Source organism: Neofelis nebulosa, chromosome 6, assembly GCF_028018385.1.
Source record: "Neofelis nebulosa isolate mNeoNeb1 chromosome 6, mNeoNeb1.pri, whole genome shotgun sequence".
Lineage (NCBI taxonomy): Eukaryota > Metazoa > Chordata > Mammalia > Carnivora > Felidae > Neofelis > Neofelis nebulosa.
The window spans coordinates 146,115,459-146,133,213 of record NC_080787.1 but is presented as its reverse complement, the minus strand read 5'-3'; the positions used below and the strand labels follow the sequence as shown (position 1 = coordinate 146,133,213).

Genomic DNA, 17,755 nt, shown 5'->3' with positions numbered 1-17,755 from the left:
AGGCTTCTCTGATTTTTTACTTGCCAAGAAGTTGGGAGTGAAGAGATAGGAGGGGTGTCCATCTGGTTTTTAGAGATCTGTCAGACCTGCCTTGTGGCAGTCTCTAAGCACCCTTCAAGGGACAGTACGCTGCTTCTATACGAAACTGCCTCCTCACTGAGGTAACGCAGCCTTGGCAGGTGTCCCACACAGCTGTTGGGTTCCAGGGCATGGCTTCTTCACCTTTGTTAATCGCCATGGACCCCTTTGGTGATTTAGTAAAGTCTGTGAACTTGTTTGTAGATGCATAAAACTCAATACACAGGATTATAAAAGAAACCAATTATATGGGATACTGTTACCAAAAATAATTTTGGTATCATGTATTTCTTGTTCATGCATTAAACAACAGGAAGAGACCTGTAAAATGGGAAAGTTGAAGTTTATTTTTAAAACACTTTAACTTTTGGGGTGCCTGGGTGGCTCAGTTGGTTAAACATCCAGCTCTTGGTATTGGCTTAGGTCATGATCTCACGAGCATGAGATCAAGCCCTGCGTCAAGCTCTGCGCCAACAGTGTAGAGATAGCTTGGGATTCTCTCTCTCTCCCTCAGAGCACTACCACAAATGAGATGTAATACGAAAATATCTGTACTCTCTATTGCCGACAGTCACACAGATTGTTACCATTACTATGGTTTATTGTCTGTGTTTACAAAATTTCTGTTAGATGTCGGGAAGATAAAGATGTAACTTTTTCTCGTCCAAGCATACACCCTACCGACCCTGAATTCTGTCTACTCCAGGCCCTTAAGAATGACCCTGGGTCTGCAACTCATGCTTTAGAATGAATGCACCGTTTCTCTTTTTTTTTAAAGTTTGTTTGTTTATTTTTTGATTTAGAGAGACAGACAGTGCCAGCTGAGGAGGGGCAGAGAATGAGGGAGAGAGAGAATCCCAAGCAGGCTCTGTGCAGTCGGCTCAGAGCCCAACACGGGGTTCCATCTCACAAACCATGAGATCACTCACTACCTGAGCCAAGATCGAGAGTTGGACACTTAACCGACGGAGCCACCCCGGTGCCCCTAAACACACCATTTCTTTTTTTTTTTTTTTTTTTTTAATTTTTTTTTTTTCAACATTTTTATTTTTGGGACAGAGAGAGACAGAGCATGAACGGGGGAGGGGCAGAGAGAGAGGGAGACACAGAATCGGAAACAGGCTCCAGGCTCTGAGCCATCAGCCCAGAGCCTGACGCGGGGCTCGAACTCACGGACCGCGAGATCGTGACCTGGCTGAAGTCGGACGCTTAACCGACTGCACCACCCAGGCGCCCCTAAACACACCATTTCTAAGCCCAGTTAGTTCGCATAAATTGCAGAGTTCTGAGGTTGTCAGTTTTTATGCAGAAATGCCAGGGATTAGCTTTTACACACTTTAAAACAGAGGGTCCCACAATAAGAAGCAGTAGCAAGACTCTCTGTCCCCCTGCTCTCCACCCATCCTGGCAGTGATCTGCCTACTCTCCTTTTGTTTTCAGATGTCACATCTCTTGGCAGCTTGCCTACATCTGTCTCTTCACTACTACCTTTCTGACCGTCCCTGCCCTCCTGCTCGTTCTCCCTCACGCTCACTGTATTCCAGCCACGCTGGCCCTCACTCTCCATTCCTTAAACTCGCTACCTGCTCGAGTTCTCTCTGCCTGGGATTCTCTGCCACCAGCGTGTCATATGGCCGCTTTTTCATCCTTCAGCTTGTCAGCTCCTCAGAGAGACCTTCCTCTCCATCTCAAATGTTTAGTGCATTTATCGCCCTTTGTAGCATTTATCCCATTGTGTAATTATGCTGTATATTTATCTGTTTGCTTATTTAATTGTCTTACTCCCTTCCAGTGGTCAATAATAATGTCCCTAGTACCAAATACAGTGCTTCCCACACAATATGTTCTCACAAAATATTTATGGAATAATGGATGAATGAATTATGACATTGCTAAGGGAGCCAGCTGTGCACGAGTTTATATATGCTTAAATAACAGCTGGTATATTTCTGTTATGAGTCAAAGTATTTTTGCATGGCAGACAAAAGTGTAGATAACTATAAGGATATTGTTTAAAAGGAGCAAAGGTTATATGGTAACAAGGTATCTATATGTATGAAATCATTTGGCCATTATAAATTTGTTGAGATACATTTGAAAAATACCATGTTAATCCAGAGTAATGTTGTGTCTCAAATTGAGTATGACATTTACAAAATGATACATAAAATTCTTTGTTACACTTATGACTAATATAGAATATGGATGTAAATTCTTTAGTAACTTTATTAGTTGACATCCCTCTTCTGCTTTGTTACTTGCCTTTTGATTTTTATACCTTACCCTTTATTTTTAACATTGTCACTCTCTTTCTTTTCCTCTGCACTTCTTTCATTCTTAAGAAATTGTTTTTTGGTTGCACTTACAGAATTTGATGTGTGGCATTTCTTAAATTTTTACGAATTTATGTAAACTTGCTCTGTCTTAATCTAGTGATAAAGCAGCAGTAACCTATGTATGTTTATTTTCATGTTAAGAATTAGAATATATTCCATATGCTCACACCACAAGTTTATACCTTTTATTTATTCCTTTTTCTTGTGTTTTTAACTGCCACACAATCTGCCAGTTCATAAATAACTTAGAAGCTTTGCTAATGAGGTTGGAATTGGAACTGTATCTTTATTTCCCACTTAGAAAATGATCAAGAGAAACGTAAAATCCTAGGTAATTTTTTTCCTTCTTTATTTACTTGGAGCATTTAGCTTAGAAAGAGGTCAGGTGATTTGGGGGTGTGTGGTAGGGAGAAGGATTTGGGGGAGGCAGGTTGTGGTGGTAAATCTTTTAAGAAAAGTTCCCCATCCCCCAAAGCCCATCAGTTCACTGTTTACCCTTATCCCTGCTAGAGGAGAGAATGACTCTCAATGAATTAGTCCCTTGCCAGGCCTCTACTTAAGTAGCATAAACGTTTGAGATCTAAGCATGTTTAAACTTGGAAAAACAGAATGTGACATCAAGAGAGGAGGGCATGAGTAAGAATTATAGAATGATCAAACATTTTGAATATTTACTGGGTTTACTGAGCCATGAGCCCTATAAATTAACTCAAAATGGAGAAACTTATGGATTATATTTCCTGTAGGAAACACTGGGCTTTCTATATACATTTTTGAAAAACATTACCTTGTAGTTGAGTTCTTTTGCCAGCAGGTGGCCTGTATGCACACAGTTATGGCCCCTCGTGCAGATACAAAGCACTTCAAAGGAGATGCAGTAATGTCTTCTTTTCATCCCTTCTGTCTCCCTCACCCAGTGCACATGCACGCACGTGCACATACACGCACACCCGTTCACAGTTACACATACTCTTTACACATATTATAGCATACAGTACACATTCTTCTGCCCTTTCTTTTTCTCACTTCTGGGTTCATCTTGGAGATTGGTATATGCCAGTATACGAGGAGACTCAAAAATTTTTATATTGTTTTTTTTAACGTTTATTTTATTTTTGAAAGAGAAAGAGGGAGGGGCAGAAGGGATGGGGGGCAAAGGATCTGAAGCAGGCTCTGAGCTGACAGCCGAGAGAGCCTGACGTGCGGCTCGAACTCATGAGCCATGAGATCATGACCTGAGCTGAAGTCAGACGGTTAACCAGCTTAGCCACTCAGGTGCCCCCCAAATTTTTATATTATCATAGCATTCCATTGTACAATGGTACCATCATTACTTAACCAGCCCTCTGTTGATGGGAGTAGGTAGTGCTTACAAAGACTGTCACCGTGAACAAACCTGTACCTGTATTACTCTGCCTATGTGTGTCTCTCTAGGTTGGATTGTTGAAGGGCACAGGCGCTTGTAATTTAGACAGCTGTCCTTCAGTTGTCCTCCATAAAAGTTGCAGGGTGATGGGAATGCCCGCTCCCCCACCCCTCTGATAGATGAAAACTATCCTTTCTCATGAGTGTTGCCACACATGCCTCTCATTATAAGTTGTGTTGGGCATTGTTTCGTAGATTTCCTTTCCTAGGAACTTTCTGCTTATGACCGTTGCTCATTTCTCCATAGCATTGTTGATGTTTTTGCCACTGATTTGTAGAGGATTATTGCATACTAGTGACATTAGCGTTTGACCTGTGATGATAGTTGAAATTTTCTTTTCCCAGTTTATTCTTATATTTTGCTATTAGGGCTAATGCACACTCCTCTTCTGTCTTCTGGTTTTCCTAACCCTTCTGTTTATTCTTCCATATGATCTTGAATTTCAGTTTAGGAAGAGTTAAAAGTTCTCTGATCATTGTCATTGTTTGTCCTCATTTTATATTTTTCCAGCAATGCCTTTTCTCTTTTTTGTTATTTTGATTAATAGACTTCAGGTAGACTCCACTACCGTCATCTGACAGTAGAACATTATGGTCAACCCTAGGTTTTTCTTACTTGGTAAAGAATTGTGTGTCAGTCTTCATACTTTGAGAGAAGAGGACACAGAAGGAAGAAGTAAGGAAGATGCAAAGATCTCCTCCTCTAGAAATGATCCCTTATGTTTTCTGTTCTAGTAAGCAACAACTTGCATAACTAGCTCCCTTTCAGCTTCCAAAATAGGTTGTGTATAATACAGGGATTTTTTCGTGTGTGTGTGTGTGTCAAACAAAAAAATATGAGTCACTCTTCTCAGTAAACATTTTAATTATCTTTCAGGGTGGCTTATGGTGTTTTGGAGGAAATGGACTTCCTTATGCTGAAAGTTTTGGAGAAGTTCCTTCAGCTACGGTGGAAATGTTCTGTTTAGAAGCTTTGGTAAAACATTCTGAGGTAACTTGCATTTTCAAAATGTGGTTTACTTTTTATGATCGCAATAAAAAAATTGTACATCGTGTTTCATTCAAGCAAAATAATCCTCATTTTTTATAAAAGAGAAGCTTTTTGCTTATTTAAAAATTTTCTTTTTTCCCCATTTAGTTGTAGAATTGATAATCATGACTTAGCACCGATACATGTATTTCCTTTTGCCAAGTATTTCTGAAAATGGATTTAATCTTAATTGCACATAAAGAAAGCAACCCATTGTTTAAATATGGCATTGAACTTTGAATTACGCTATCTTATGCTACCTTTCTCAGATCTTTTTTATAAATAATATTACCAGGTAGTTAATTTCCAGTAAAGCATCTGCCAAAGAAGCTAATATAGAAAAAAGGTAAATATTTGGATGGCCATACTCTTGAATTTTAAACAGAGCTTATATTAGTGGTTTTTAAGTTTTTTGGCATGTATGACAACTTTTCTGTCATGATCATAGTTTGATTTTAAAAGAAAAGAGCAACAGACTTCGTGACGCTCAAACATGAATGCATAAAAACCACTTAGGAAGCATGTTTGAAAGTGCACATTTCCTGGTCACCTCTAGCAGCTTCAACTTAGTAGTTGTGGGCTGGTGTCCGGGAGTTTGTGTTTGTAACGGGCATCGCTGGTGAGGCTGCTGGAAGTAGTTCATCCCGCAAAGTGAGAAACTCCATTCTAGAGATTTTAAACTTTCCAGTTTAATTTTGAGGACCATTAGACACGGCTCAGGAGCACAGTGGTCTCTGATCATCTTTAGTTCCCGCCAGTGGAGTTAGGAATTGCGTACAAAGCAGAGGTATTAGTGTTGTAGCTCAGAAGGGCACATGGGAAAATAATGCTAGAGGTTTGGTAGCTTATGATCAGTTTCTGAAGCATTAGATCTGTCTTCAGTAGAAAGTACAGTGTGTGGAATACCTTTATTACGTTATCTCACTGACATAGGTCTAAAGGGCATACTTTCAAATGCACTTAAAATGTGATCAAATTCAGTAAAAATTTAGAGAATGAAAATTGTTGCATATACAGGACACAGCATCATGTCAGTGAGTACAGCTAGTGATGGGAAGAGGCCAAGGCCATGCCGGTGACCTTGGCACACTGTGAGGGCTTGTTGGTCAATACTGTTGCCTTTCCATAATATTACATATTTCCTTTGGCTGTATTTTATCCCTTTTCTCTATTAAAAATTCATATCCCCTTTCTTTCCTTTTTATTTTTATCATTTGATCTTTCTCTTTAAAAAATGTTTCTGACTCCTGAGTTTTAGGAGAGCCCCAGACCTGTGGACTTGTGTGGGCTGGTGTGCAGGGCGGCACATGGTGCCATTCGCTGGGAGTTCTTGTTTGCAGAAGCAAAAGCTGCCACTTGAATGGGGTTTTTCTTCCCATTATCAGGTGGCAGGTTTCTCGGTTAGAGAATTTTTTTAAGGTAATTTCAAGCCAGTCAAAGTATCACTGTAAATTGAAACCATTCTAGGGGTGCTGGGGTGCCTCCGTTAGTTAAGTGTCTGACCGGCTCAGGTCATGATCTCGTGGTTCTTGGAACCTGGAGCCTGCTTTGGATTCTGTTTCTCCCTCTCTCTCTCTGCCCCTCTCCTGCTCTCGCTCTCTCTCTCTCTCTCTCAAAAATAAACATTAAAAAAATTAAGATAAAAAAATTGAAACAATTCTATAATAATGACATTGTCAAGTTACATCCCACCAAGAGCTACGCAGAGTAAGAGTAAACGTTTCAGAAGCCCTGGTGAGATGTGCCTTAATTTTTTTCAGTGATTTTGAAGCACCTCCCGCATAGATAGGAATTTGCTTATTTATTTAAGTGAGCTGCGAGGAGAGTTTTGGGTGGTCTCTCTGGGTCTCTCTGTCCTTGAGCAGGAGCCCCTAGCTGTGCCGTCAGCATGTTGTGTCACCTTGCTAGTGAATTTGTGCAACATACAGTGAGCTTTCACTAATTTATCGTGCTAGATACCCACACACTGTGATGAAATTGAAGCAAATGGAGGCTTGCAACTACTTCAGAGGCTGTACCAACTTCACAAGGATTGTCCCAAAATACAGAGAAATATAATGCGTATCATTGGAAACATGGCTTTGAATGAACATCTTCATTCTACTATAGTTCACTCAGGTAACACCGTTATATACTGAGTATTTTGGATCCGATCCTTTGTTCCCACCTCCACCCCTCATGATACGTTAATCGTTTTATTTATTTATTTATTTATTTATTTATTTATTTATTTATTTATTTAATGTTTATTTTTGAGAGACCGAGCACGAGCAGGGGTGGGGCAGAGAGGGAGGGAGACACAGAATCCAAAGCAGGCTCCGGGCTCTGTGCTGGCAGAGCCTGCCGAGGGGCTCAAACTCACGAGCCGTGAGATCATGACCTGAGCCAAAGTCAGACGCTTAACTGACTGAGCCACCCAGGCGCCCCACAATACATTAATCTTTTAATAGACTTAACACTTCGCTTAGGGTTAGTTATGGGTCTTTAGAGCATATCGTTTTAGTAGGGGCATGGAATTGCTTGGGACTTGTGTACTACACGCCTGAGATCATCGGTGTGCGGACAGTCAGAGGAGGGCAGTTTTTGCCTTGACGACCATCTAATGGTCTACATCACCTTTGATAGGATTCGGTTGACCCAGAGTACGTGTACTCAGTATAATTAGTGATTTTCCCCCTTGCAACTAATCAACTGACTGTGGGGAGATACTTAGGACCATGCAGATATCCAGCTCCTCATCTCCTGAACTCCCCTGCCTGATCCAGTCTTCATCATGATGGTTGCAAAATGATGATTTTCTAACTGCAGCACGCCCTCCCCGTGTACTTGTCAGCATTTGGCATTTCCCTGTAAGCAAGAGCCCTTCCTTCTCTCTCCTTCCATCTGTCTCCCTTTCTTCCCTCTTGTCCCTCCCTCTCTCGCTCTCTCCCTCCCCATCAGTATGGGCACATGGATTCCTGGTTGTTGTTTTTTTTAATGGTTTATAACTTATTACTGTACTTAACATTAGATGCCAGATTGTTTCAGTTTTGGTCAGTGGGAGCCCGACAAACTGGCTCCCTGTGTCCTGGCAATATGCCCACCTCGTCTGGGGAGGCATTCCTTATTACTGTCTGAATAACAAGATGTTCCAGGCTCCTTCCTCTGAGGAGAAGTGCAGATTGATCTCAGTGCAGATTGATTTTTAGAGGCCAGGATCTGGGTGCTCGGTGTGCTTATTGTTCCTGGAGTGTCTTCGCTTCTTGGCTCTTTCAGTGGAAAAAGCAAGGTGGTAAATATCAGGACACACACAAGTATGCATTCATATGTGCACATATACGTGCATATGCTCATGTTGTTAGAGACTGAGTTTACGTTTTTTCTTGTGTCAGTCTCTACTTTTTTTGTTTGTTTACATTTAAGAGTGTTTTGATCAATAAAAGTTTTTAATTTGATGAAGTCTCATTTGGGATCAGCAAACTTTTTCTATAAAGAACCACTTCCTATGGGCTTTATTTGCTCCACTTTTTTAGGTGCTTAAGGTAGAAACTTAGATCCTAATTTTAACCTCTTCTTGTTTCAGACATCTATTACTGTGTATCAAACACAAAATTCATTGGTTAAAATAGTGGTCCTGTATTTTCCTTGTGAATCTGAAACTTGGGCCAGCCTCTGTGGCTTCATGCAGCACTAACTGGGGCAGCTCGGCTGCGGGATGGAGGGTACACTTTCATGATTGTCCCTCACGTGGCTTGCATACTGGTACTGGCTGTCAGGTAGGAGCCCAGCTGGGGCTGGGGACATTGGCTCCTTCCTACATGCGCCTCTCCGTGCAGCTTGGGGTTTCTTAAAGCATGACGGCTAGGTTTCAACAGCAAACGTCTCAAGAGAGGACCAGGCATACGCTCTTTTTTCCCTCTTATAAAGCAAGCATTGGGAGTAATTTCTGACCTACTCACTAAGGCTAACTCATATTCAAGAGGAAGGGCTCTGGAAGGGGTTTAGACTCATGACCTCTTGATGGACAATAGTGTCAAAGCATTTGAAGACATGTTTTCAAATCACTACAATTATTTTTTAATACGAGTATTTAAAGCTGTAAATTTCCTCTAACTTGTTTTAGATGGATCCCTCAAATTTTGAATATACTGTATTTTCATCATTATTCAGTTTGAAATATTTTCTACTTTTTCTTGTGATTTTTTGCTTTGTCTCATGGGTTACTTAAAAATGTGCTGCATAGTTTATAAGTATTAAGGGTTTTCTAGATATCATATGTCCGTGATTTCTCATTTAATAGTCCATGTGTTCAGAGAACATACCCTGTAAGAGTTTAGTCTTTGGAAGTTTACTGAGACTTATTTGATAGCCTGTTTTGTGGTCTGTCGTGATGCATGTTCTGTGTGCGCTTGGAAAGAATGAGTGTTTTGTAGTTGTTGGCGAAGTGTTCTGTATGTAACGATGAAGCCATAGCATTGCTCAAATCTTCTCTGGGTCTTCATTGAGCTTGGTCTCGCTCTCAGTGAATTACTGAGAGACGTGTTGAACTGTAATTGTGAATGTCTGTTTTCCTTGTAGTTCTACCAGGTTTTTCTTCCTAGCAAATTATTCGTTTTTTATTATTAAGTGATGTCTCTACCACTGGTGACACTCCTTTTCCTTAAGTCTACTTTACCTGGTATCAAAATAGCCACACTGGCTTTTTCTTTTTAAAAAAATTTGTTATTGGGGTGCCTGGATGGCTCATTTGGTTGAGCATCTGTCTCTTGATTTTGGCTCAGGGTTGTGGGATCGAGCCCCACAAGAGATTCTCTCCCTCTCTGCCCCTCTCTCCTGCTCGCACATGCTCTCTCTCTCTCTCTCTCAAACCAAGAACAATTAAAAAATTTTGTTATTGAAGTATAGTTGACATACAGTGTTATGTTAGTTTCAGGTGTACAACATAGTGATTCTACAATTTTATACATTACACAGTGCTCACCATTGTAAGTGTAGTTATCATCTGTTACCATACAACATTATTATAATATCATTGGCTATATTTCCTATGCTGTTCTTTTTGTCCCTGTGACTGATTTATTTTATACCTGGAAGTTTTTACTTCTTCATCTCCTTCATGTATTTTGCTCATCCCCCCACCCTCCTCTCGTCTGGCAACTGCTAGTTTGTTCTCTGTATTTATGGGTCTGTTTTTATGAGAGTTTTTGGTTTTTGGTTTTTAGATTTCACATATCAGTGAAACATATGGTATTTGTGTTTCGCTTTCTGACTTATTATTTCGCTTAACATAATACTCTCTAGGTCTATTTATGATATCACAAATGGAAAGATCTCATTCTTTTTTATGGCTGAGTGATAGTCGATCACACACACACATACACACACACACACACACACACACACACACACACACCCCTTCTTCTTTATCCATTTACCTGCTGATGTATTCTGGTTTTTTCCGTATTTTGGCTATTGTAAATAATGCTGTAGTAAACAAGGGTGCCTGTATTTTTTTGAATTAGTTTTTTCATTTTATTTGGATAAGTACCCAGTAGTGGAATTAAAGGGTTATATGGTATTTTTGTTTTTAATTTTTTAGTAACCTCCATATTGTTTTCAACAGTGGCTGCATCAGTTTACATTCCCACCAACAGTACATGAAGGTTCCTCTTTTCCCCACATCCTCACCAATGCTTGTTATTTCTTGTCTTTTTGATTCTAGCCATTCTGACTGGTATGAGGTGATACCTCATTGTGGTTTTGATTTTCATTTCCCAGATGATCACTCTGGCTTTTTCCTATGCTTGCTGTTTGCAGCCCTATCTTTTATCTTTTCCTTTTCCCCTTCTTTTGCGTTCATTTTTCTGTGACTTTATTTTTTTTAAATATTTTAAATGTTTATTTTTGAGCGAGAGAGAGAGACAGAGTATGAGCGGGGGAGGGGCAGAGAGCAAGGGAGACATAGAATCTGAAGCAAGCTCCAGGCTCTGAACTGTCAGCACAGAGCCCAGTGAGGGGCTCGAACTCACAAACCCTGAGATCATGACCTGAGCTGAAGTTGGCCACTCAACTGACTGAGCCACCCAGGCATCTCTCTGTGACTTTAAAAGTAAGTACATCTTTTATAGACAGCATAGAGGTGCATCTTTTTTTAAATCCGGCTTGATCTTTTTTAATACGGGTGTTTTGTCTCGTTACCTCTAATGTATTTATGAGTATTGTTTCCTTTTTTTCTTGTTTACGGACTTTTTTGGGTTACTTGAATATCTTTTACATTATGTTCTTTCTCCTGTTTCTGCTTTTTATATATTATTATTTGTGTGTTTTTTTACTTGATGGTATCCTTATCACAGTCTATCTTGAATTAATATGATACCCCGTTATCTATAGTGTGAGATTCTTACAACAGTATAGTTCACTTCCCACCTCTTGCCATCCTTTCTGGTATTGTCTTAATATATTTTACTCCTCCATTATGTTATAGACTTTGTGATACATTGTTGTTATTTTTTAAGAGTCAAAGACTATAAGAAAAAAAGAAAGTGATTTTTGTTTATTTACACATTTATAGTAGTCAGCTCTCTTCCTTCTTTTCCTACATTTACATCTGATACAATTTCCCTACAGCCTAAAGATCAGGGTGTGCTGGACAAATTCTCTCACCTTTCATTTTCTGAAAGTCTTTTACTTCGCCTCTATTTTATTATCCCAGGAAAGAGAGTTTCCATGGATAAAGAATTATTTGTTGGCAGTATGTTATTTTTTCTGTCAGCACTTTAAAAATGTCATTCCAGGGGCCCCTGGGTGGCGCAGTCGGTTAAGCGTCCGACTTCAGCCAGGTCACGATCTCACGGTCCATGAGTTCGAGCCCCGCGTCAGGCTCTGGGCTGATGGCTCAGAGCCTGGAGCCTGTTTCCGATTCTGTGTCTCCCTCTCTCTCTGTCCCTCCCCCGTTCATGCTCTGTCTCTCTCTGTCCCAAAAATAAATAAACGTTGAAAAAAAAAAATTAAAAAAAAATAAAAATGTCATTCCATTTTCTCCTAACTACCACTGTCTGATGAGAAGTCTCTCATTCCCATTTTCATTCTCCTGTATGTAACTTGTCATTTTTTCTCTGGCTTTGAAGTTTTTATGTTTGGTTTTTAGCAGTTTGACTCTGAAGTGCTTGGTTCCTTTTTTATATTTATGCTTCCACTGAGCTGACTGAATCTGTGGGTTGATGTTTTTGATCAGATTTGGAAAGTTTCCAACCAGTGCATCTTAAAATATATATATATTTTTTGTCCCTTTTTGGTCTATTCTCCTTTTGGGGCCTCAGTATATATATGAGACCTCTTGATGCTGTTCCACAGGTCATTGGGAATCTGTTGATTTCTTTTCAGATATTTTTTTTTCCTCTCTGTGTCTTACTTTGGATAATTTCCATTGACTTATCTTCAGTTTCTTTAATGGTATAGAGCCTTGATCGAATCAGTATTTTATTAAAAAAACAAACCTACACTCTTCCCATAACTGACACTTGGCTCTACCCCAAGTCCTCAGTCCTCTCTGGTGATGTGAACTTGTACTGGACAGTCCACTAAATGCCTTGGTCTCTCAGTCCCTTGCCCTTCTCATCTCTGTCGACTTCCTTCTCTGCTCCTGATTGTCTAGCACTCTGTTCCTGTGCCACACCTTGTCCTTGTCATTGCCTGAAACCGCTGCACTTAACAAGTCAGTGACTCACTTCTGAGCACTACTTCCTCTCGTTCAAGCCTGTGTTTGCATCTGCTGCCACAGGGACTGTTTTTCTTCTCTCCAGGAGTCTATCTCCCTGACCCCTTTATTTTCTCCCAGCCCGTCAGTCCTCTTTCTTCACCTCACTCCTGAGCCAGCATATCCATGCTCCGTGGTCTGTCATTTCCGTAACACGCTCTTCAGTGCCCCGGAACTCCCCTCCCCTTCTTTCAGCACACCCTTGCTCAAGGCCCCAACGCTAGATAAAGCCTACTGTCCGCTGCTTCTGTGGCTGAGCATAGGCTCATGGCAGATGGGTGGTCATCTTCAGTATCGCTCAGCAGGCCTTAATATGCTTAGCAATACCTATTTAAGCCTCCTCCACCTTCTTCAACCCATTCATGTGCTCTATCCCTCTTGGCAGAGGACCTCTCCTACTTCAGTGAGACTGCTGAAACCCTGAAAGGAGTTTTCCCTCAGTTTCCCACTACCAAAACCAAACCCGCCTTCTCCTTTTCTGCTCTTGAAAATAGGAGAAGGGACATCTCTTAGGAGACCTCTAACTGTGCCTGGCTCCTGGCTCCTTTAACTGTCTCAGGAATTGCTAGCCTTTCTCGTCTATGTGGTCAGCAGCTCCCTCTCAACAGGACCCTTCCAATCAACACACATTAGGGGGTAATGTGACAAACTAGTCTCAGTACCACATCCCCCTGGTTTTTCAGCCTCTCTTCTACTCTTCCGTTTTATGTCTAAACCTTTCAAAGAATTATCTGTATTACTTTTTGCTCAGCTCCCATTATTTCTGAATATTTCAGTTTGAATTCTGCTGCCCTACCCTGTTTTATTTTTTCTTGAGGTACCTGTAGCTTTACCTGTTCGCGCGCGTGTGTGTGTGCGCGCACACGCGCGTGTGTGTGTAAATCTTTTTTTTGTTTATTTCTTTTTTTTTAATTTTTTTTTTAACATTTATTTATTTTTGAGACAGAGAGAGACAGAGCATGAATGGGGGAGGGGCAGAGAGGGAGGGAGACACAGAATCGGAAGCAGGCTCCAGGCTCTGGGCCATCAGCCCAGAGCCCGACGCGGGGCTCAAACTCACGGACCGCGAGATCGTGACCTGAGCTGAAGTCGGACGCTCAACCGACTGAGCCACCCAGGTGCCCCTGTTGTTTATTTCTGAGACAGAGAGAGACAGAGCATGAGTGGGGAAGGGGCAGAGAGAGAGGGAGACACAGAGTCAGAAGCAGGCTCCAGGCTCTGAGCTGTCAGCACAGAGCCTGACGCGGGGCTTGAACTCACAAACCGTGAGATCATGACCTGAGCCAAAGTCAGTTGCTCAATCGACTGAGCCACCCAGGCGCCCCTGTAAATCTTAATAGTATCAGGTCTGTAACTTCTTTTTAAGTTTATTTCAGAGAGAGAAAGAGAGTGCCTGCGATGGTGGATAGGCAGAGAGAGAAAGGGAGAGAGAGAATCCCAAGCAGGCTCCACACTGTCAACACAGAGCCCAATGTGGGGTTCAGCCCCACACACTGTGAAATCATGACCTGGGTTGAAATCAAGAGTTGGACACTTAACCAGCTGCACCACCCAGGTACCCCACAGATCTGTAGTTTTTTACCGTCCAGATTTACAAAAGTTCAAAAGATGTTGGTAATATCCACTGCTGGTGAAGGTGTGTGAAAACTGCTCCTCTGGTACATTGTTGGTGGGGATGTAAATTGATTCAGTTTTTTGATGGGTACTTAGTAGTACCTATTAAAAGAATGTATATACCATTTGAAATAGTAATAATACTACAAGGACTCTCCTACCTAAATACTCATGAGTGTTATTGAAGATTTGTATATAAAAATGTTTATCAGATAGTTGTTTGCAGTATGGAAAAAATGGAAACAACTCAAATGTCTGCCAATAGCAATAATGGTTAAAGAAACAGTGGTATATTCCATCCATGTTAAATGCTATAGTTAAAAAGAATAAAGCTGATGTATATGGAGAGCATTCCAAGACACATTGCTGAAGTACACGATCAAGTCATGGAACAGTAGGAAAAGTAAGATTCCATTTAGGAAAAAAAAAATGCGTGTAGAGCCACAGTGTATGTGTATAAATGATAGGCATGCGACTGAATTTTTTTTTTTTAATTTTTTTTTTTCAACGTTTTTTATTTATTTTTGAGACAGAGAGAGACAGAGCATGAACGGGGGAGGGTCAGAGAGAGAGGGAGACACAGAATCGGAAACAGGCTCCAGGCTCCGAGCCATCAGCCCAGAGCCCGACGCGGGGCTCGAACTCACCGAACGCGAGATCGTGACCTGGCTGAAGTCGGACGCTCAACCGACTGCGCCACCCAGGCGCCCCGCGACTGAATTTTTTAAAAAGGTTTGGAAGGGTGTCCACCAAACTTTTAACCATGGTTACTTCTGAGGATATACATGGAACTGGGAAATGATGGGAGTGCTAGAGTGGGAATTTGATTATTAAGTGCTATTTTTTAAATATAGTTTGTTAATTTGTCAAATTTATTTATCAAATTGGCTAACATACAGTGTGTAAAGTGTGCTCTTGGTTTTTGGGGTGGATTCCCATGGTTCATTGCTTCCACAACACCCAGTGCTCATCCCAACAAGTGCCTTCCTCAATGCCCATCACCCATTTTCCCTCCCCCCCCCCCATCAACCCTCAGTTGTTTAAGAGTCTCCTATGGTTTGCCTCCCTCCCTCTCTGTAACTATTTTTTCCCCTTCCCCTCCCCCACGGTCTTCTGTTAAGTTTCTCAAGATCCACATATGAGTGAAAACATATGATATCTGTCTTTCTCTGACTGACTTAGCATAATACCCTCCAGTTCCATCTATGTTGCTGCAAATGGCAGGATTTCATTCTCATTGCCAAGTATTATTCCATTGTATATATCAACCACATCTTCTTTATTCATTCATCAGCTGATAGACATTTAGGCTCTTTCCATAGTTTGGCTATTGTTGAAAGTACTGCTGTAAACATTGGGGTACATGTGCCCCTATGCATCAGAACTCCTGTATCCCTTGGGTGAATTCCTAGCAGTGCTACTGCTGGGTCATAGGGTAGGTCTATTTTTAACTTTTTGAGGAATCTCCACACTGTTTTCCAGAGAGGCTGTACCAGTTTGCATTCCCACCAACGGTGCAAGAGGGTTCCCGTTTCTCCACATCCTCTCCAGCATCTGTTGTTTCCTGAGTTTTTAATTTTAGCCACTCTGACCAGTGTGAGGGGCTATCTCAGTGTGGCTTTGATTTGTATTTCCCCGATGAGGAGTGACGTCAAGCATCTTTTCATGTGTCTGTTGGCCATCTGGATGTCTTCTTTGGAAAAGTGTCTAGTCATGTCTTCTGCCCATTTCTTCACTGGATTATTTGTTTTTTGGGTGTTGAGTTTGGTAAATTCTTTCTAGATTTTGGATACTAACCCTTTATCCAATATGTCATTTACAAATATCTTTTCCCATTTCGTTGGTTGCGTTTTAGTTTTGTTGATTGTTTCCTTTGCAGTACAGAAGCTTTTTATCTTGATGAGGTCCCAATAGTTCATTTTTGCTTTTAATTCCCTTGCTTTTGGAGATGTGTCAAGCAAGAAATTGCTGTGGCTGAGGTCAGAGATATTTTTTTCCTGCTTTCTCCTCTAGGGTTTTGATGGTTTCCTGTCTCACATTCAGGTCTTTCATCCATTTTGAGTTTATTTTTGTGAATGGTGCAAGAAAGTGGTCCAGTTTCATTCTTCTGTGTGTTGGTGTCCAGTTCTCCCAGCACCATTGTTAAAGAGACTTTTTTCCATTGGATATTCTTTCCTGCTTTGTCAAAGATTAGTTGGACATACATTTGTGGGTCCAATTCTGGGTTCTCTATTCTATCTCATTTGTCGATGCGTCTGTTTTTGTGCCAATACTATACTGCCTTCATGATTACAGCTTTGTAGTAGAGGCTAAAGTCTGGGATTATGGTGCCTCCCGCTTTGGTTTTCTTTTTCAATATTACTTTGGCTATTCAGGGTCTTTTGTGGTTCCATACAAATTTTAGGATTGTTTGTTCTAGCTTTGAGAAGAATGTCAGTGCAATTTTGATTGGGAATGCATTGAATGTGTAGATTGCTTTGGGTAGTATTGACATTTTAACAGTATTCTTCCAAGCCATGAGCATGGAGTATTTTTCCATTTCTTTGTCTCGTCTTCAATTTCCATCATAAGTTTTCTATAGTTTTCAGCATACAGATCTTTTACATCTTTGGTTAGGTTCATTTCTAGGTATTTTATAGTTCTTGGTGCAATTGTAAATGGGATCAATTTCTTGATTTCTCTTTCTGTTGCTTCTTTATTGGTGTATAGAAATGCAACTGATTAATGTATATTGATTTTGTACCCTGCGACTTTGCTGAATTCATGGTATCAGTTCTAGCAGCCTTTTGGTGGAGTCTTTCGGGTTTTCCATGTAGAGTATCATGTCGTCTGCAAAAAGTGAAAGTTTGACTTTTTCTTTGCCAATTTTGATGCCTTTGACTTCATTTTGTTGTCTGATTGCTGATGCTAGGATTTCCAACACTATGTTAAACAACAGTGGTGAGAGTGGACATCCCTGTTGTGTTCCTCATCTCAGGAGGAAAGCTCTCAGTTTTTTCCTACTGAGGATGATATTAGCTGTGGGCTTTTAATATATGGCTTTTATGATGTTTAGGTATGTTCCTTCTATCCCGACATTCTTGAGGGTTTTTATTAAGAAAGGATGCTGTATTTTGTCAAATGCTTTTTCTGCATCGATTGACAGGATCATATGGTCCTTATCCTTTCTTTTATTAATGTGACGTATCACATTGATTTGCAAGCATTGAATCAGCCCTGCAGCCCGGGAATGAATCCTACTTGATCATGGTGAATAATTCTTTTTATGTGCTATTGAATTCAATTTGCTAGTATCTTGTTGAGAATTTTTGCATCTGTGTTCATCAGGGATATTGGCCTGTAATTCTCCTTTTTTGTGGGGTCTCTGTCTGGTTTGGGAATGAAAGTAATGCTGGCTTCATAGAATGAGTCTGGAAGTTTTCCTTCCATTTCTATTTTTTGGAACAGCTTGAGAAGGATAGGTATTAACTCTGCTTTAAATGTCTGGTAGAATTCCCCTGGGAAGCCATCTGGCCCACGACTCTTATTTGTTAGAAG

The 17,755-nt window shown here is 40.7% G+C and overlaps 1 protein-coding gene across 5 annotated transcripts in view; it reads left to right on the top strand.

Moving 5' to 3' along the window:
- Nucleotides 1-17,755, top strand: part of SERAC1 (serine active site containing 1) — a 76,889-nt gene that overhangs the window by 35,523 nt on the left and 23,611 nt on the right. For all 5 annotated transcript variants that reach the window (XR_009263440.1, XM_058735779.1, XM_058735777.1 and 2 more), the window contains 2 exons: nt 4,717-4,830; nt 6,825-6,987. Coding sequence is in view for 4 of the 5 variants with exons in the window: in XM_058735779.1 (XP_058591762.1) it covers nt 4,717-4,830; nt 6,825-6,987 (277 nt within the window). In the remaining variant the exon portion in view is untranslated. The remainder of the gene's footprint in view (nt 1-4,716; nt 4,831-6,824; nt 6,988-17,755) is intronic.